General features: G+C 52.4%; 1 protein-coding gene across 1 annotated transcript in view; it reads left to right on the top strand.

Annotated features, from left to right (window-relative positions):
• The window catches only part of TDRD9 (tudor domain containing 9), a 2,714,501-nt gene that overhangs the window by 2,585,868 nt on the left and 107,073 nt on the right, over window positions 1-21,560 (top strand). Inside the window, exon 35 of the mRNA XM_085626273.1 lies at window positions 2,852-2,924. Coding sequence (XP_085482399.1) covers window positions 2,852-2,924 — 73 coding nt within the window. The remainder of the gene's footprint in view (window positions 1-2,851; window positions 2,925-21,560) is intronic.

The raw sequence follows: 21,560 nt of genomic DNA, 5'->3' as shown, positions 1-21,560 counted from the left end.
TCAGCGCACTGCAGAAGCATAATTTGTAACCTCAAGGCATTTGATTTTGCACACATTAGGAAAGCAAGCATTGCTTTATTGCAAATGATGTAAATGTGATTGCTATTTGATTTGAGAGCAAGACTTGAATAAAATGTGGAACTGAAATAAACACATACCCACTGCTGAATAACAAAAAAAAAACTAACAAGCTGGCCTGCCTTGTACTTCAAGCAGAGTTGCAAGACTTGAATAAAATGTGGAACTGAAATAAACACATACCCACTGCTGAATAACAAAAAAAAACTAACAAGCTGGCCTGCCTTGTACTTCAAGCAGAGTTCCACCCACCTCTGTGTGTAGGGGGATAGGGGAGATGGGTAGATTTACAGATAGATGACGGAGGGGTAGAGAAGAGGGGGGTGCCTTCTATAGTTAGATAAATGACTAGCTAGTTAATGCAGATAGAAGAACGAACGGATAGCCTCAAGGAGGGAGGACCGACTGAAGGACGGAATAAAGGATACGAAGCGAGTGACAAAAGAGAAAGTGTGTCTACGGAGGACTGAGAGAGAACAAATAGAGTGCTAGAGACAGTAGAGAGATATCAAGAGACAGACACAGAATGAAAGAGGGTGCAAAGAAGAGAAAGACAGACCTAAAGAAATATGGATGTAGATAGAGATAAAACGACAGAAAGAGATACAGGCCTAGAAAGAGAGTAAACAGATACTTGGAGATAGTCAATGGAAAGCAAAGAGACAGAACGCACCTGTAAACCAAAATGTCATGCCTGGTGTGTAATGGAACTAAACTGGATGTCATTGATAAGATAAGAGAGAGAATAGATTGATAGATAAAGCAAGAGAGACGAAGCGAAATTGAAAGAAAGATGAACAGCCAGAATGAGAGAGAGTGAGTGTGTGTGTGGGGGAGAGAAGCGATGGATTGTTAGAGAGAACGAGAGAGAGGGGGTGAAGCAGAGAGAGATGGAGCTAAGCAGAGCTAGAATGAGAGAGTGTGGCAGAAAGAGAGAGGGGTATAACGAGTATGTTGAGCTAGAGAGTGAAAAAGAGGGACATAGGAAGTAAGACAGATCTAGTTATGAGCATACGTACACAGTTATCTCTACTATAATCAGACACTGGAACAGACCATTGAATGTTAGAATGTAAAATCTTGCCTGCTTTGGGAGTAACGTAAAATTTTGTCTGCTACAGGAATTTTTAAATATGAGAGAATGTTAATTTGCTTTGGCAAGTCATGCATTGTAGACTGCACTTAGCCCACATGAAATGACACGTGGGAGGCCTGCTTTGGCAGTGAATTGAATCTGGAATTTCTGAGTTTGAGTTGCATGGGCAATATTTATGTGTCACTTTCATAGGTATTTAGACTGTGTTTCTGCCAATATGTAACCTTGAGCCACAGTTTGGTTGATTTTGATTGTAGTGGCTCAGTTTATTTGGTGATTCACAATTCAAATCATGGGTAAAACATGGATTGTTGAACATAGATGAGATGTACTTGCAAATTGTTGGATTGCATTTCAGGTTTTCAATTTGACCAATCTTTTGACTTCTTACCAATGAAATATGAGTGTCTTCCTGGTCGAGGAGGACCACACTGCTTTTTCTCTTATCTGTCTTGTATCAAGACCCTGATGGACTATGGGGTGAAAGAAAGCTTGAATAAGCAGCTACCTTTGTTATATGACATCTCTTTATTAATGTAATAACTGACCTTTCACAATTGATTTATTAACCTCCCTGCTTTCTCAAATTTGCTTGAAAATGCACCATTTGTCCACTCTTTTTTCAAAATGTTTTCGGGTTGTCCCCCCGAACCCTCCTTAGGTTGTTCGGGCACGCTCGCTCACTGCGGTGCAGTATGACAATCATTTTACGCCACACCACTTTCAAATGTTACCAGCCGCCCCTGCTAGCCCCTACCCTGCTCCTTGGTCTCTGTCTCTGGGACTTCAGCCAACTCCACCCAGCTAACTTCGTGGCTCCCCTACAACGCCAAACTCCGCAAAAGGGAGGAGACGGAGCCGCGGTCCGGTAGTGCCGGTGCCCTTAGGTCTACGGGCAACTCCGGCAACTTAAGCAGCTCACACAGTGGTCGCAGGCTGCAGAAACAAGCAACAGCGTCAGCAGAAACATGCTATTGAGGAAATATCAAGGAAAGTTCTTAGGGAAATGCTGATTATTCACAGATACCCAATGTAGATGATTTTGTAATAATATAAACGCTGTTGGGTTGATTTTTACGCTGATCATTTGTTCCAGAATGCATTCTTCTCGTGTCTGTGCACAAAAATGTCCTAAATAGGCTAAATTCCTAGTATATATGACCTTGTGAAAGTACACATTCAGCACAGAAAAGAAAGCTACTCCTAAATTAGCTTTTTCAGCATATAAAGCATATCTTCTTCTCAAACTTAAGTTCTATATGTGAAATGTGTGATGAGTTCAGCTGTAGTACATATCTTGTTTATTTTTTGCTAAAGCAATATAATCCATGTTCTTAGCTAACCCCATAGAGGGTCTTGGGTTGTGGTCATCCGTGGAGTCTGAAAACCATTTAATGTAAAATATTGTTTGATGTTTATCTTTGTCTTTTTTTATTTCACTTCTAGTGATTGTGGATGCTTACATCATAAAAAGTATTACATAACTGCATATTTTAGGAACTTGACTTATGAAATCTGGGTAAAGTGACACTAGATGATGTATAGCCAAATGTGGTTGTGGTTGAATTATTTAAGCCATACTCTGTTTGAAACATGTCTGCAAACATTAAGAATGATAGTGATTTCTTTGAATGATCATAAAACATATTTTATTGTTGTTTCTTTTGTGGGATTTAGTTTAATCTGCAAACAAAAACATCGAGAGGTCATTACTCCCAAATGGCACGAGAGACCCTATGAGTGGAACCAGGTAATTTTAAAGTTTTATTAAGTTTGCTTTCAGTAACGTATTTGTTTTTTCAGATCAACTTTCTCTGATTTCAGAGTGCATTTAGTGGCTACAGACATAGTATAAGCAGACTGGACAGAATCTCAAAATTCCCCAAGTTAGTGTTGTGTGATACACTTTGCCATTCATTAAAATACATGATAAACCAACAGAATTATCTTTCACTCTATGCCAATAATCTCTGTGGACGTAGAGTTTCTTGTCAATCCTAAAGATTATTGGTTTTAATAGAGGCACTGCACCTTCATCATTATGTGGCTGGTTAAAAGAAAAACGCAAACATGTAAGGTGTATACTCTCTTTGCAAATAAGGGTGAGTTGGCCTGTAGCCAAATTATTTCTAAATTGACCATATCCTTCATAAAGCTTTGCAGTGAAGATACTCACACCAACTTCCTAAAAGGCGTCTGTGTGCAGTAAACAAGGAGCGGAGCAGCCACTTTGGCTGTCCTTGGGTGAGGAGCTATCTCTAACATCTAGCTGATGGCTATTGTGTCCTCCTCATTTTACTAAACATTGCCTGTTAGACAAGTGTGCCCGCAGGATATGGTAGATCAGTGATGCAGCTGTTTTGTTGATGCCAGCGCTCTACTTCTTTAGTTAGTCATGCTCATACTGATTTTACTATGGAACCTATTGCTGTAGGAGTCGTCCAAAGATGCGGAATCTGCAGATTGACCAATGTCCTCCCTAGATGTGAGCCACTGCGTTTAAATTGACGTGCTCTGTCTTGCTCTATTTTTTCTCCTAACCTCTGTTGAGCAGAAACCATGAAAGGACGTCTGAGACGAGGTTTATTCTTGGTTAGGCAAAGATTGGCCACGGAAGCGAATATTAAAATGATTTCAGTGTGTTTAGAAGAGTACATATTAAGGATGGGACATTTTTGTGATTGCAGCATAATTGGTTATGATGATAGCACTTTATCAGAGTACTTGAGTAGCAATGCAGACATGAGACAGTCTAACTCGGGCATTATACTTATTCTGTGAGGGATAACCCCACTTTTCACCATGTACTATTGTGCTCTTAACCACCCAGAAAGTACATCATTACTTCGCCTGTAGACTTCTGGTTTGAAATTTGCCTCTTCTTTTTCTTTGATAATATAGGGTTTCTCTTTGTAATGTATTTGTCATTTTGACCACTATTGGTTCCTGGTTTTGGAAGACACTTGGGTTTATTTGATTTTTTCTTTTACATATTCTGTTACCACTACTTTTATTTTGTATGTTTGATACACCAAAGGCACATGGCGGAAGTGTGGTACAAATAAACTTGACACCTGGGTATCACCTAACTCTTGTTTCTCAAACTAAAGTGTTCTGCATTCATTCTGATTCCATTTTGTTTCTAATGACGTGAAATTAGATGTGCAGAAAAACAGAATATCATTTAAAAAATCCTTTACCAAAGTGCACAAACCGCGACTTGCCGGTTACGTCTGCTTCAAAATTATTAAAACAGCTGATGGTTTCATAATTAGCTCATTTTAGCAGGTGGCACAGCCAAGGGCATCTTGTCATTCTGTGTTTCTTCCTCGAGTTTGGGCAGGAAGACAGGTTGTTTGCATGTTGAGATAGAGAGCGTGCTGAATCGAATAAGGACTGACAAAATAGACCAGTGGTAAGGTTTGATCACTTTACCTCAGTCTTCATCTCTCCAAGTCAAGTCCTCCACTATTTCATCTGCCCCTCTTCTCCCTTTACCTCTGCGACCCTACATTAGTCCTCAACTTAAACAAGCAAACTTGATCCTGCCTCTGAACCTGGTGACACAGATGCATATAGGTGCCACACCAGCACACTAATGTTAGGTCCTTCTTTTATGTGCCCTTGGATTTGGATTCAGAGATTTGCACTTAACCAAACTTCTAATCAGCAATGTGCAGCTAGGTCTCCAAAAACTGCAAGGTTTAAGTATTGTTGTGCTTATCACAAGCAGTTGTCGGCGATGTACTAGCACAATGTCAGCCTTTGATGCCTGAGCACTAAACACGACTTCAAGTCTGGCAACAATTGATCCCTGATGCATCCTAAGGCTAAGAGGAAGCAGAAAGCCAAGCTTCACATCGCTGATCACAAGAAGCAGGCCCAGACCTGTTCCAAGTGTAGAGGTCAGTCCCCTTCCCTTTCCCTCTTGCCATCTTTAGGTAAGTTCAGGGTGAAGTTGAAAGGCTAATTTAAGCACACATATGCAAAATCTAGGTGCTTCTCCGTGCTTCTCACAGTTCCGGCAGAGGTCCCACAGTTGATACTCCTAAGGGCCCCATTACAGCTTCAACATCTGATTTGAAGCTGCTTCCAGTTCCCTGTGTCTTTGTCAACTCCCCAGCAGATTGTGAGCCATTGATCTATCAGGGCCTCCATTTTGCCTTCCGCCTGCAGGCATTTCCATGATGCTGACTGAGTTCATTAAACCTCAGGCTATTCTGCCACTATTCTCTGCACATTGCTTTGTGGTGGTCAGCAGGTTTGCATCTCAACTGTGAGCCTCGTTTCATTCGAGAGCAAGGGGCACCACCATCATCTTTTCCTCCTTCACTGAAAGTGAACTAGAGCTTCGCTCTATGAAACCCCAGGTATATGGATTGTTGCAGCCAAGATCTCTGTGTATACAGATGCATCCAGAATCCATGTCATCCTAAAACATGCTGCACCAAAAATTCCTGTTCTTACTTTTATACCCAGATAATTTAAACAAATTGAATAACACAGGCACAGACTCTCATAAGAAGGATCATGGGGTCATATTATGAACATCTTCATTGCCCATGTGGAAGCCCTGAAGGGGTCTGCGCGCCAGTTTTGCTGAACTTTCTTTCTTTTCATTGTATTTGTAGGAAGCTGCCTCTCTATGTGGTGTACCAAAATGAAGTACACTGTGCAGAGAATCCATTGGTTCCTCAACACCTCTGCAAACCCTACCCTAACCAGGGCAAACCACAGCTTACCGAAAGACGTCACCCCATAACTTGAGTAACCCCACCATGACCACCATGGTAAGGGGACCTAGCTTGCTATTTGACATGGGGTCAGACCACCATGCCAAGGACAGTGCAGCCATAAAGACTGACACCAAGCAGATGCCATTGACAGCTGTCCGTGCCCAGAACTACACCTTTAGCTCTCCAATGACAGGTGAAGGTGCTATCTGAAAGAAAGTTAGTTATAGATTCCTTACCTTAGAATTACCACCACCAGGCGTCAGACTGGATCCGTAAAGGTTTTCGTCAGCAGTACCCCTGCGCGTCGGAAGATGGCGTCGGTCAACTCCACGTTTGGCTTCATGGTCACCGGGATGATGTCGTGGTAGCTACTTAGACGCCGCCCTCGCGCGCTGATGTCAGTTCTTTCTTTTTCCACACCAGCAAGCGCAGATCCGGAGAGAGCGGTACCTCCAGTCACTTTTTGACTGACTTTTTTCTCGACTTTTGTCAAATTAATTTTTTTAGTCAATATACTCCTGGTGCACGAGGGAAGCCCGGATTCAAGGCCGGTGGTTCCTGTAACTGACTGATGTCGGTGACGGACCCACACCGCGTGTGCCTCTATTGCCTGGACCGTGACCACGACCCAAAGTCATGCTCCGACTGCCGGACCATGGCCCGAAGTCTTTGCGGGAGCGCTCCCGAAAGCTACTCGAGGCCTGGCATTCGGCTCCACGTCACTCAAGCTCCCGGTTGCGGAGGAGGTTGAGGGACCGGTCGCGGAGCCAACACCATTCTTCCTCTAAGTCTTCTAACTCGGGGTCAGGTAAGTCGAAGCACAAGAAGAAGTCGATGAAGCATCGTTGTTCTTAGACTACTCCCCGTCCGTCGGCCGACGCGACAAGGGATGCTGGGTCGACTTCGGGTTTCCCTCGCTTTCCGGGACCCAGTGCGACCCCTGCCCAGCTCCAGAGTTTCTACGAAGCGATGCATGCCATCTTTGCACAACGCGACTCTGCCGGCGTGCCTTCGGGCCCCGCGGACTTGGGGTCCTCTTGGATCCAGATCGGCGCCGGTACACCTTGTTACGCCTCCCCCGGCGCACATTCCACTGGCACCCCATCCGCAACTGGCGTCGGCTGTGTCCGTAGCCGCTGTCAACCCCGGTCTCCACCTCGAGGTAGACACGGAGCCGGACCAGCGTCGACCGACGTCGGATCTGATGCCGGCGGGTACTTTTGTGCCCCTTTTCTACTCTAGCTCTTTGAGACCAGATTGGCAGCCAGAGGAGGGTGAGGAGCACTGGGAGGGGTCTGTGGACCCTTTGACCGACCAGTTGACTTATGATCCGGACTGGAGAGAGGAACTGGGGGGAGCCAGTGGTCTGGATTCCTCACCAGACCATGGCATGTTGTCTCCTCCTACCGTGGCTACGGAGGAGGGAGCGTCATATGCAGTGGTGGTGGTAAGGGTGGCTGAGGCTCTCCACCTCGACCTAACTACGGTGGCAGTCAGGACTAACCTTCTGACAGAGGTCCTTCAACCGGCAGCAAGCTTTTCGGAGCCCCTGCTGCCGTTTAACAAAGCCCTCACGGACATCCTTTTGGCCACCTGGTCCATGCCCAACACAGGGGCTCTTGTGGACAGGATGATTGCCCAATGCCACCGCCTGGCCCCGGGTGACCCCAATTTCCTCTCTCAACAACCTACCCCTGAGACCTTGGTGGTCCAAGCCTCTACTTCCGAAGGCGCATTCCCTAACGCACCACCCGATTAGGAATCCAAAAAGCTGGACCACCTTGGAAAGAAATTGTTTTTTTCCGCCATCTTGGGACTGCGGTCAGTAAACAGCGCGTGTCTTTTGAGCCGCTGTACCCACACTGTGTGGGATACGGTAGCGCAGGTGCTGCCCCAGCGCCCGAGGAGCCCTGGGCCGTGCTCTCCCATGCAGTTGCCGAGGGGAGAGACGCAGCGAAGTTTACCATCCGCTGTGGGCTGGATACTGCTGAAGCACTAGACAGGACGATTTCCACGTCAGTAGCCCTTCAATGCTACACCCGGTTGCAGTCGACTGGTTTTTCAGGGGATGTACAAACCACCCTTATGGACATTCCTTTTGATGGCAGTCGCCGAAAGGACATGCCTTTTGATGGCCGTCGCCTTTTCGGCGACAAGGCAGACAATGTGCTGGAGCGCTTTAAGGACTCTTGGGCTACTGCCAGGTCCTTTGCCTCTCCACCACCCGCCTTGCGCAGTCTGCCTTTCGTGGTTACGGAAGGGTTACCCCACCCCATCCCACCCAGAGCCACAGGCCGGCGCAAGCTGTTCAGCCTCTGCGCAGGCCGGCAACGTGGGAACCAGCGTTGTAGTTCTGGGGTCCAGCAAGCGGGCCAGTCCACCAACGCCCCTTCTGCAGTAGCCTCCTATCCCTCCTAGTCTGACCTTTCAGGGCCACCAATCGCCAGTGGGTGGCAGGATTTGCCATCACCTCCCCCACTGGCGCGCCATCACGTCGGACAGGTGGGTTTTGCAGATAGTCCGAAGGGGCTGCTCCCTCCCCTTCGAGACTACCCCTCCATCCATGCCACCTCAATACCATCGCATGTGGAGGATCTTTTGGCCATTCCTCAACAGGAAGTTGCGGCTCTCTTGGCCAAGGGAGCTATCGAGCGAGTTCATGCTCCAGAAGTAGGTCATGGTTGCTATTCTCACACTTCGTGGTGCCCAAGAAGGACAAAGGCCTGCGTCCTATCTTGAATCTTAGGAACGTCAACTGCTTCCTCTGGAAAGAGAAGTTAAAATGTTGACACTAGCTCAGGTCCTGTCTGCCCTCGACCCTGGAGACTGGATGGTAGCGTTGGACTTGCAGGAGGCTTACTTTCACATCCCTGTCCTGCCGGTCCACTGGTGTTACCTGCGGTTCACAGTAGGCCACGACCACTTTCAGAATACCGTGCTCCCCTCTTGACCTTAGCAGCGCCCCTTGGGTGTTCACGAAAGTTATGGCAGTGGTCGCAGCTCATCTGCGCAGATCAGGGATCCCAGTCTTCCCCTATCTCTCGACTGGCTGTTGAAGGCTGGCTCGCCCTAGGCAGTCGTCTCCCACCTCCACACTACAGCGGACCTCCTGCATTCGCTGGGGTTCACTATCAACGTGCCGAAGTCACACCTGACTCCCTCTCTGAAGCTCCTTTTCATCAGAGCGGTTCTGGACACAACGCAGTTTCAGGCTTTATCCTCCAGAGCAGCGAGTCCGGGATATTTGCGCTATGATTCCGATCTTTCAGCCTCTATCCCGGGTTTCAGTCAGAACTACCCCGAGGCTGTTGGGCCTCATGGCCTCCTGCATTCTGCTGGTAGATCATGCGAGGTGGCATATGCGGGCTCTGCAGTGGGACCTGCAGTTCCAGTGGGCACAACATATGGGGAATCTGTCTGATTGCATTCAGATCTCGAAGGTTGCACGACAGTTGCAGTGGTGGCTAACAAACCAGATCCCTCTCCCTTCCCCAAGCAGAGATCACAGTGGTGATCGATGCATCTCTTATGGGGTAGGGCGTCCACATGGATCAGAGGCCTCTGTTCTCTGGCGGAGTCCGGGCTCCACATCAACCTTCTGGAGCTCCAGGCGATCCGTCTTGCGCTAAAAGCATTCCTTTCCTGCGGTCTGGGGAAGAATAGTGCAGATGTTCACAGACAACACCACCGCCATGTGGTACTGCAGCAATCTTAAAGAGACATGTTAGTGATAGATTCCTTACCTTAGAATATCCCCCCTCGTCAGCCTGGATCCGGAAAGTTTTGCTAGCAGTACCCCTGCGCGTCAGTAGGTTGCGTCGTGCGGCTCCGCATCCATCGCTGGCTTCGTAAGCGCCGAGATGACATCACGGTGACTACTTAGGCGCCACCCATGCGCGCTGACGTCAGTTCTTTCTTTTTCCGCGCCAGCAAGCGCAGATACGGTTAGAGTACGTACCTTAGTCACTTTTTGACTACCCTTTTTTGAGTCTTTTTTCTCCTTGGTGCAAGTAGGGATGCCTGGATTTAAGTCTTGTGGGGCCTGCTGTCGCAATATGTCGGTGGCGGACCCCCACGATATTTGCCTCTACTGCCTGGAGACCGACCATGACTCCCGGGACTGTCGGGCCATGGCCCTGAAGGCCTTGAGGGAACGGCGCCGGAAGCTGCTGGAGGTTCGGCACTCGTCCCGGCGCCGTCCCGGGACCGTTCCCGAGAACGCTCGCGGGGCCGCAGTCGTCGCTCCTCGGGTGTAAGAAAGTGGCTCTGTATATACTGCACCAAAGTAAGGTTCAGTATGCACAGAGTCCACAGTCCCCAGAGGTTTGGCAGAGGCTAAAGTTAGATATAACCTTACTCTCTAAAGTGGTAGCTTGGTCGAGCAGTAAGGCAGTATCAGAGGACAGTGTAAAGCATTTGTTGTACACACCCAGTCAGCAAATGGTCTCACGCACTCAAGAACTGAACCTCTAGGCCAATTGTTTTGTATATAAAAATATATCGTTGTTTTATTTTAGAACCACAAGTAGGTATCAAAATACTTTCTCAGAATGAGATGCTTTAGTTAAATACTTTCATATAGCAATAGACTTTTAAATGCAATAGTTACAGTTGTTGCTACAGGCAACACAAGTTAAACACAATTATAACATTGAGCTCAATGGGAATTTTTAAGTAAACACAATATCAATTACTTTGCATAGGTTTTTCTTACTCAGGGCTGGATCCTGGATGCAGCCCTGGTGCATCTCCTGTAAACAGTTGAAAGAAATCGTTTTTGTTACACAGGCATTTTTAAGGAATATTTGTATGTTTCAAAAATCGACACTTAAAAGAAGAATTTCTGGCAAAAACCAGGCAATGTTATCCTATGGATGAAAGTTTGGTTCTAGGAAAATCACAGTTGTAATTGCTTTGTAGGGTCAGTGCTGGGCACAAAGATCCAGCACTGGGATCTCTCCTGATAACAGGTGAGTAATTTCGTTTTCGTTGATCGGGTGATTTTTAGTGAATATTTTAAAGTTTCAAAACTCGACACTTAGAAGAATTTCCAAGTGAAACCAGTCAATGTTACCCTATGGAAAAAATGTAGGTTATCGGATTTCAGGTAAGTACTCGACTGGCAGAGTTAAGGTTCTGGGCATAGACTCCGGGGTCTCCCAGGGTCAGGTAGGTTTAGTTGTTACACCCTCAGCGGCACTGGGGCAGCCGGGTGCAGAGAGAGTAGGCCCAATGTTAGCCTATGGCGGGCAGGGGTCCTTTGGTTGGTGGCTGCTTGCAAGCAGGCCACGCGGCTGTGGGAGCAGGACTCCTGGTCACTTACTCAGGGCAAGTGGGGAAGTAGTTTAGGACAGATGCTGCACTTCCAGGGGCACTTGGGTGGCTGGGTGCACGGTGCTTTTGAGCCGTCGGGCGCTCAATGTATTACAATGGAGTAGCTGCAAGATGAACAAAGGCTGCAAGCTCGGGGATGGAGATTCTTCAGGTGCGACCACCACTTCGAGAAGTAAGTTGGGAAGCTGTAGGTTAGGTAGACACCCAGGAGCTGGGCACAGGGGGCCGCATGCAGGGGTGTCTTTTGGTGTCGGGAAATCTTACCCTCTACTGGTCGCGGTTGGAGGGTCCCTGGTATTGAGGCTGCAGGAGTCGTCCGCAGCGTCGAGGAGGGTCCTTGGGTGCTGGATTCTTGGTCACAGTCGCCGGGGGTACGTCCTCGTGGTCTTTGTTCACTCAGGCATAGGCCGGGCTCGGCGGGTGCAGAGTGTGTTGGATTTGCGGTTCCTGACTGGCACCAGGGGTTGTTGCTGTTTGAGCAGAACCACTGCTCGTGGGAGTCCCAGTCTTTAGATGAGCAAGGCAGTCAGGTCCTCCGGGGTTTTCGAGGTTGCTGACCACAGGAGACGCCGGGATTTTAGCAGGAGCTGGTTCGAGGGTCGACAGGCCTGTAGGGCTGGGGCCAAGTCAGTTGGTGTCATCCTCTTGTTAGCAGCTGCACGGCAGGTCTTCTTTCTTCTTGTTCTTCTTGTTTTGGAATCGGGATCTGAGGAAGGAAGGTTCAGGGTGCCCCTAAATACTAAATTTAGGGGCATTACAGGTAGCTAAAGGTCAGAGACCAATGGGTCCCTTCCCTGGGGTGGGTACACCCCCTATCCTGCCACTCTCCAGTGGGAGGGGGGCAGGAGCCTAGTCCTGATTGAGTAGGGCTCCCCATCCTCAAGATTGCGAGAGCCCGGAGTTGTGCTTCACCTCACCTCCCCCACCTGAGGGGGTGGGGTTGGCAGAGGCTGGCACACCCCCTTTCCTCTCTTGGGTTTTCCCGCCGATCTTCCAGCCAGAGTGGGGGTCAGAACCGGTGGGGGCCAGTTGCTGAAGACAGCAAGTGACCTGGAGAAGCTCACAAAGGCAGCATGCCTTTGAAGCTTCCCCTGCCCATCCTGGGGGAGAAGGCCTAGCACCTCGCCTAGGGTGTGCATTGTTGCAGGCCAACGAAAGCGGATGGCTCTCTACCCAGGGGTTCAGCAACATGTCTGCTGGGTGGCAGCCTAGGCAGCCTCTCAGTCAGGACGCTGGTTGTTGGTTAGTTTCAGGGGGCATCTCTAAGATGCCCTCTGTTGTGCATTTTATATTAAATCCCACACTGGCATCAGTGTGGGTTTAATGTGCTGAAAGGTTTGATACCAAACTTCTCAGTCTTCAGTGCAGCCATCATGGTGCTGTGGAGTTCGTAATGTCGACCTCCCAGCACCATATACTCTTAATGGCAACACTGCACTTACAGGGCCCAGGAATGGACCTGGGCACTGTAGGGGTACAGGGCTCACTGATGTATGCCAGGGGAGTGGTTTGTGGGCATGGCTCTCAGGGATGTGTGCCATGTCGTCTTTGTTTTGTTCTACACCCAGACACTCAGCCTGCAAAGGCAGTGTGTGTGTGTGTCAGGGTACAGGGCCTCCAAGGGTGGCACAATGAGTGCTGCAGCCCTTAGGGGCCTTCTCTGGTCACAGTGCCCTGGGTACCTATGGTACCATTTACCAGGGGCTGACATGTGGCCAGTGATGCCAATTGGGTTTAGGCTTCAATGCAGTTTTAGGGAAGGAACACAGGCCCTGGGCACCTGATTGGCAGGAGTCCAGGGCACACTCAGTCAAAGTACATCACCAATTCAGCAAAAAGTGGGGGCATACCATGCAAGAAAGATGGCACTTTCTCACATCGGGCTCCAAGTCTTCGACCTCGGATTCGGGTAAACGACGACATAAAAAGATGTCGACGAAGCGAGTTCGCTCTCCGACATCCCCCCGTCGGTCCTCAGATGCGGACGAGGGGGACAGGGGTTCTGCCCCTGCAGATCCTTTGCAGCCTGGGAGTCCCGCGGCCTACCCGCCTTACCCGGGTCAGTCGGCGACTCCCCAACAGGTGCAAGAATTTCTTGCTACCTTGGACCGCCTTTTTAGGCCTTGGGCTCCCGCTGGTGCGCCTTCGGGCTCCACGATCCTGTGGACCGGCCGGTGGATCCATCTTCGGCGCCACAGGATCCTGTGCCGTTGGCTCTGGCGCCACAAGGTCCAGCACTGCCGGTTCCGGCGCCACCCTCGGCTCCGCGTCCGGCGCCGCAGTGGGTGCCGTTTGTCCCACCCTTGCCCCGGTTCCAGGACCATTTTGCTCCTTCCTGGGATCCGCATTGTGACACGGCGCCTGCTCGGCGCCGTTTCCGACGCCATATGTTCCTTCTCCAGCTCTGCCGCCGTTGTCTGTTCCCCATTCAACAGAGATGGAGGACGACTGGGAGGGGTCTGAGGACCCTCTTGCCCGTGTGACTCCGAGCAGGACTGGGTGGACGACTTGGAGGACGCCGGCGACCTCTACGTATCTTCTGATCCAGAGTTTGCCTCTTCCCCGCCTATCATGGAGGAGGGCGCCTCCTACACGATGGGGCTCCGTCGGGCAGCAGAGGTCCTGAACCTCAATCTTCCTACTGTGGCCCTCAAAACTAATCTCCTCACTGAGGTGCTCCAGACGGCGTACACTTCGTCGGAGCCCCTGCTCCCCTTTAACGACGCCCTCACTGACGTTTTGTTGGGTACTTGGTCGCGGCCAGCCACAGCGGCCCCTGTGGATAAGAATGTCGCCAGGCGTCACCGCCCAGCGTCGTATGACCCCGCTTTTCTGACCACTCATCCTACGCCTGAGAGTCTGGTCATCCAAGCCTCGACGTCACAGCTTTTCCTACGGCCCCGCCGTATAAAGACTCTAAGAAGCTGGTGCAGTTCGGTAAGAGGTTGTTCGCTTGGGGCTGCGGTCTGTGAACACCGCTTGCTTATTAGGCCGCTATTCACACGCGGTGTGGGATAAAGTTGCGCAGGTGTTGCCTCAGTGTCCTGAGTAGGTCCACGCTGTGCTGTCCCAAGCTGTTGCTGAGGGTAAAGATGCGGCTAAATTCGCCATTAGGTGTGGTTTGGACACCGCGGACTCACTGGGTAGGCCGATTTTTACGACTGTGGCGCTGCGTCGCCACACCTGGTTGCTATCTACCGGGTTCTCGCCCGATGTCCAGAGCTCGCTCATGGACATGCCCTTTGATGGCACTCACCTGTTTGGCGATAAGGCTGACAGTGCACTGGAGCGTTTTAAGGACTCGCGAGCCACGGCCAAGTCCTTGGGTCTTTCTGCAAAGAGCCCGGCCACTCCTGGTTTTCGTTCCTTTTGTGGCCACGGCAGGGGCGCCCAGGTACGTTCCTTCAACAAGCCTGTGAGCGCCCCACGCCGGTGGGTGACAGGATCCACCCCCACCTCCCCCACTGGCGTGATATCACATCGGACAAGTGGGTATTGCAGATCATCCGCCGGGGTTACTCCCTGCCCTTTCAGTCCTCCCCTCCAGCCATGCCAACTCGGTGCCTCCGCATGTCTGGGAATCACTTGGTACTTCTCCAGCAGGAAGTCACGGCCCTCTTGGCCAAGGGAGCCATCGAGTGCATTCCTGGGCTGGAAGTAGGGAGTGGCTGTTATTCCCACTACTTTCTGGTCCCCAAGAAGGACAAGGGGGGCCTGCGCCCCATCTTGGACCTCTGGAACGTCAACCGCTTCCTCCGGAAGGAGAAGTTCAAAAGGCTGACTCTGGCTCATGGCTTGGCTGCCCTCGACCCTGGAGACTGTATGGTAGTGTTGGACTTGCCGGACGCATATTTTCACATTCCCGACCTGCCGGCCCACCGGCGTTACCTGCGGTTCACGGTAGGCCCGGAGCATTTTCAGTTTGCCGTGCGCCCCTTTGTCCTGACCAGCGACCCCTCGGGTTTTCACGAAAGTGATGGTGGTGGTCGCAACTCATCTGCGCAGGTCAGGGGTGTCAGTCTTCCCCTACCTCAACGACTGATTGTTGAAGGCAGTCGTCTCCCACCTTCAGACTACGGCGGACCTCCTGCATTTGCTGGGGTTTTCCATCAACGTACCAGCACACCTCGGGTGTTCACGAAAGTGATGGCGGTGGTCACAGCTCATCTGCGCAGATCAGGGGTATCTGAAAGAAACACGTTAATTAGATTCCTCACCTTAGAATATCCCCAGGCGTCAGACTGGATCCGGAAGATTTTTCGTCAGCAATACCCCTTGCGTGTCGCTAGGCGTCGTCTGCGGCTTCGCGTCCGTCGTCGGCGTCGTGCGCCGGAATGACGTCGTCGGAGTACTTAGACGCCGCCCTCGCGCGCTGACGTCAGTTCTTCTTTTTTCCGCGCCAGTAAGCGCAGATCCGGGAGAGCTACCCCTTTAGTCAATTTTTGACTAACTTTTTGATCCTTTTTGATCTTGTCTCGACTCCGGTGCCGGTAGGATGCCTGGTTTTAAAGCCTGTGCTGACTGTAGCCGCTTGATGTCGGTTACGGACCATCACCGCCGGTGCCTTTACTGCTTGGGCCTCAACCACGACGCGGAGTCGTGCTCGGACTGCAAGGCCCTGACCTCGAAGGCTAGACGGGAGCGGTCCCGTAAGCTTCTCGAGATTCACCATCGGTCGTCGGGATCCAAGTCTTCGGGTAAGTCGAAGCATTCCAAGAAGTCCAAGAGGCGACACCGCTCTTCGGACTCCCCTCGCCGGTCGCGCGACTCAGCCGAGGGTCAGGGTGGTTCCCCCGGAGCCGCAGGCGCCGCGCACGTCCCCATACCCTCCGGTCCCTGGGACTAACGCGACGCCGGCGGAAGTCAGTGCCTTCCTCTCGGCCATGAGGAACCTGGCTCCGCCGTCGGCGCCCACTGATGCGCCTTCGGGCCCCGCGGACCTGACTGGGCTGCCTTGCCTGCCGGTGGCTCCGGCCCCGGCGCCGTCGACTGCTCCGGCCTCGACGCCGCAAGCGCCCGAGGGACCCGTTCTCGAGTCCCCGCCGACGCCGGTCGACCTCGTCACGCCTCCTCCGCCGGCGTCGACACCGGTACCACCCCCGACGCCGACGTCGACTCCGCTCGACGTCGAGCCCCGGTTCAGTCCCACTCCGGGCCCGGCGCCGGTACGGCGTCGATGGACGCCGCGATCGGCGCCGCTAGAGACACATTATGTCTAGCGCCCGGCTCCGTTACTTTCTCCTGTATACCAGGAATCGGATGATGGGGACAACTGGGAGGGATCCGAGGATCCTATGGCCGTTCAGGCTCAACTGTCACAGGACTGAGCAGATGAACTGGGGGAGGCCAGTGGCCTGGATACCTCTCCAGACACTGGATTTGTCTCTCCTCCGACTGTGGCTTCGGAGGAGGGCGCTGCTTTCTCTGTGGTGCTGCGCAAGGCGGCCGCAGCCCTTGGGCTCGAGCTGCCTGCCGTGGCTGTGAGGACTAACGTCCTTACTGAGGTGCTTCAGTCTGCAGCAAGCTCCACTGAGCCTCTGCTGCAATTCAATGAGGCCCTCATTGACGTTCTGCAGGGCACCTGGTCCAAGCCCTCCACAGTTCCTCCTGTGGACAGGAACGTCGCCAGGCACCACCGCCCTGCTCCGGGCGACCCCAGTTTTCTGTCCCAACACCCTACCCCTGAGAGCCTGGTTATCCAGGCCTCCACCTCCCAATCCTCTTTCCCGACCGCCCCGCCGGACCGGGATTCCAAGAGACTGGAACAGTTTGGCAAGAAGCTGTTCTCCTCCCTTAGTTTGGGCCTGCGTTCTTTGAACACCGCTTGTCTCTTGGACCGTTATTCCCACTCTCTGTGGGATGCGGTGGAGGACGCGCTGCCCCTGTGTCCGGAGGAGGTCCGGACACGACTTACCCAGGCTCTGGCCGATGGGAGGGATGCCGCGCGACATGCTATACGATGTGGGCTTGACACCACGGACTCGCTGGGTAGGGCCATTTCTACCACAGTGGCGCTTAGACGTCACGCCTGGCTGCGGTCCACGTCATTTTCGGGCGATGTCCAGAGCACTCTCATGGACATGCCCTTTGATGGCACTCGCCTTTTTGGCGAGAAAGCGGACAGTGCGCTGAATCGCTTTAAGGACTCCCGGGCTACGGGCAAGTCCTTGGGCCTCTCGGCCCGCGGTCACAAACTTCCGCCTTTCGCCCCTTTCGTGGCCAAGGAAGGGGTGCCTCCTCACGTGCGCCTAGCCACCAGCCGCAGAACTAACCTGCGCGCGGTCGCGGACGTGGTTTCCGCCGAGGCGGTTCTGGAGGACGACGAGGTCAGCCCACATCCACCCCGGCAGCATCCGCCTCAAAGCCTTCCTAGTCCGAGCTTTCAGGCCCATTCCACGCCAGTGGGTGGCAGAGTTCGCCATCACCTGCTCCACTGGCGGTCCATCACATCGGACAGGTGGGTGCTGCAAATCGTCCGAAGGGGCTACTCCCTCCCCTTCGAGACGACCCCTCCAGCCATGCCACCGCAGCACCACCGTATCTCGGGGGATCATTTGAATCTTCTCCACGAGGAAGTTTCGGCCCTCTTGGCCAAGGGGGCCGTCGAGCGCGTTCCGAGCCCAGAAGTAGGTCGTGGTTGTTATTCCCACTACTTTCTGGTTCCCAAGAAGGGCAAGGGGGGCCTACGCCCTATCTTGGACCTCCGGAACGTCAATGCCTTCCTCCGGAAGGAAAGGTTCAAGATGTTGACTTTAGCTCAGGTTCTAGCTGCCCTAGACCCCGGAGACTGGATGGTAGCGTTGGACTTGCAGGACGCATATTTCCACATCCCCGTCCTGCCGGCCCACCGGCGTTACCTGCGGTTCACGGTGGGCCAAGAGCACTTTCAGTTTACCGTGCTCCCCTTCGGCCTCACCAGTGCCCCTCGGGTGTTCACGAAAGTGATGGCGGTGGTCGCAGCTCATCTGCGCAGATCAAGGGTTCCAATCTTCCCCTATCTCGACGACTGGTTGTTGAAGGCGGGCTCGCCCCAGACAGTCGTCTCCCACCTCCAGACTACGGCGGATCTCCTGCATTTGCTGGGATTTTCCATCAACGTGCCGAAGTCACACTTGAGTCCCTCTCAGAAGCTCCTCTTCATCGGAGCAGTTCTCGATTCGGCGCAGTTCCGGGTCTATCCACCGGAACAGCGGGTCCGGGATATTCAGGCCCTGATTCCCATCTTTCGGCCTCTATCCTGGGTTTCGGTCAGGCTAGTGTTGCGGCTTCTGGGGCTGATGGCCTCCTGCATCCTACTAGTGCATCACGCCAGGCGGCGCATGCGGGCTCTGCAGTGGGACCTGAAGTTTCAGTGGGCCCAGCATCACGGCAACCTGTCCGACCATGTCTTGATCTCGGAGGGCACTGCACAGCAGTTGCAGTGGTGGCTCACGGCCCGCGATTGGGTCATGGGCAGAAGCCTCTCCCTTCCCCAACCGGAACATGTCGTAGTGACGGATGCGTCCCTCCTGGGATGGGGTGGCCATATGGGAGAGGCGGAGATCAGAGGCCTCTGGTCTCCGGCGGAGTCTCGCCTCCACATCAACCTGTTGGAGTTGAGAGCGATCCGACTTGCACTGAAAGCCTTCCTTCCCTCTGTCAGGGGAAGTGTCGTGCAGGTGTTCACGGACAACACCACCGCCATGTGGTATTGCAACAAACAGGGCGGGGTGGGGTCGTGGACCCTTTGTCAGGAGGCTCTGCGCCTCTGGACGTGGCTGGAACACCAGGGCGTCACCCTAGTGGTTCAACATCTGGCGGGCTCTCTGAACGCCAGAGCAGACGAACTCAGCCGCCGGTGCATGATGGATCACGAATGGCGTCTGAACTCCGAAGTGGCGCAAGGTCTCTTTCAGCAGTGGGGAGAGCCTTGGTTAGATCTATTCGCCATCGAAGAGAACGCGCAATGTCAGCAGTTCTGCGCGTTGGAATTTCCAAGGCGGCACTCGCTCGGCGGCGCTTTTCGTCGCGAGTGGAGTTGCGGTCTGTTGTACGCCTTTCCGCCTATACCTCTTCTGCCCAGAGTGCTGAAGAAGATCGGGCACGACCGGGCCCAAGTCATCTTGGTGGCTCCGGATTGGGCACGAAGGTACTGGTATCCCGAGCTACTCAGTATGTTGACCGATCCTCCGATACGTCTGCCCCTTCGGGAGGATCTTCTGTCGCAGCAGCAGGGGACGGTCCTCCACCCGAACCTGTCCAGCCTCCACCTCCATGCGTGGAGATTGAGCGGCGGCAGTTGATGCCATTTGACTTGCCTCCTGAAGTCTGTGATATCATTCTGGCAGCCAGGCGTCCCTCCACCAAGACGGTATACGCTTGCCGGTGGAACAAATTTGTGGCATGGTGCACAGCAAAGGCTGTGGATCCCCTTTCCGCCCCTCTTTCTGAGGTTCTACTGTTTCTTCTTTCTTTGGCCCGGCAGGGCTCTGCCCTGGGCACCCTGAAAGGTTATATTGCTGCCATCTCTGCCTTTTTGCGGCTTCCTGATCAGCCTTCTCTTTTCAAGTCCCCTGTAGTTACACGCTTTCCAAAAGGCATTACTCACACGTTCCCTCCTGTCCCTTTTGTAATGCCTCAGTGGGACTTGAATCTTGTTCTCACATTTCTGATGTGTGCTCCCTTTGAGCCTCTTCATAATTGTCCTCTTCGTCTGCTGACGCTTAAGACTGCTTTTCTGGTAGCCATCACCTCGGCTAGACGGGTGAGTGAGCTCCAGGCTTTATCTTCAAAGCCTCCTTTTCTCTCTGTTCATCCGGACAAGGTTGTCCTTCGGCCTCGTCCCTCCTTTCTTCCGAAAGTGGTGACTCCATTTCATATTGGGCAGTCTGTCACCTTGCCCACCTTCTTTCCGCCTCCGCATCCTTCCAAAGAGGAAGAGAGCCTCCACCGTCTGGACCCAAAACGTGCGCTCTCCTTTTATTTGGACCGCACAAAGCAGTTCCGGGTGGACGACCAACTTTTCGTTGGATACGTGGGTGCTAAGAAGGGGAAAGCTGTGCACAAACGAACCATCTCTCGGTGGGTCGTTTTGTGCATCAAAATTTGTTACTCCTTGGCTAAAAAGGACCCTCCTGTTGGGCTGCACGCCCATTCTACTCGGGCCACAGCGGCTACTACTGCTTTGGGACGGGTTGTCCCTTTGCAGGACATCTGTCAGGCGGCAACGTGGGCTTCGCTACACACGTTTGCCAGGCATTATTGCCTTGACAGCCAAGTCCGGAGGGATGGCTTCTTTGGCCGTTCTGTCCTCCAGGACTTTCTGGTGTGATCTTGGTTCGCAGACCCACCACCGGGGATGGTATTGCTTGGGTATCTATTCTAAGGTGAGGAATCTAACTAACGTGTTTCTTTCAGATGAACAAGTTACTTACCTTCGGTAACGATGTATCTGTAAGAAACATTAGTTAGTTAGATTCCTCACCGACCCACCCATCCTCCCCGATCTGCGAACTGACATCTAGAGTTAAGGTTATCCTTTTCAGGCCCCTAGATTTTATTTTTGGCACCAGTGTCGGTCTTTGCATGGCTCTGCGTTCCTGGCGTGGAACGCTATGTACAAGAACTGACGTCAGCGCGCGAGGGCGGCGTCTAAGTACTCCGACGACGTCATTCCGGCGCACGACGCCGACGACGGACACGGAGCCGCAGACGACGCCTAGCGACGCGCAAGGGGTATTGCTGACGAAAAATCTTCCGGATCCAGTCTGATGCCTGGGGATATTCTAAGGTGAGGAATCTAACTAACTAATGTTTCTTACAGATACATCGTTACCGAAGGTAAGTAACTTGTTCTTCAGTCTTCCCCAATGTCAATGACTGGCTGTTGAAGGCGGGCTCTCCCCTGGCAGTCGTCCCCCACCTCCAGACTACGACCGACCTCCTGCATTCACTGGGGTTCTCCATCAATGTGCCGAAGTCGTACCTGATTCCCTCTCAGACGCTCCTCTTCATCGGAGCGGTCCTGGACACGACGCGGTTTTGGATCTATCCTCCCGAACTGCGAATCCGGGATATTCAGGCTATGATTCCAATCTTTCAGCCTCTATACCGGGTTTCGGGCAGGATGACCCTGAGGCTGCTGGGCCTCATGGCCGCCTGCATCCTGCTGGTCAGTCATGCCAGGTGGCATATGCGAGCTCTGCAGTGGGACCTGAAGCTCCAGTGGGTGCTGCATCATGGGAATCTGTCCGATTGCGTCCAGATCTCGGAGGTCACTGCACATCAATTACAGTGGTGGTTCATGAACCCGGATTGGGTCATCGGCAGATCCCTCT

Source organism: Triturus cristatus, chromosome 9 (genome assembly GCF_964204655.1).
Source record: "Triturus cristatus chromosome 9, aTriCri1.1, whole genome shotgun sequence".
NCBI lineage: Eukaryota > Metazoa > Chordata > Amphibia > Caudata > Salamandridae > Triturus > Triturus cristatus.
The sequence above is the reverse complement of the archived record's forward strand: the minus strand, read 5'-3'. Positions and strand labels throughout refer to the sequence as shown.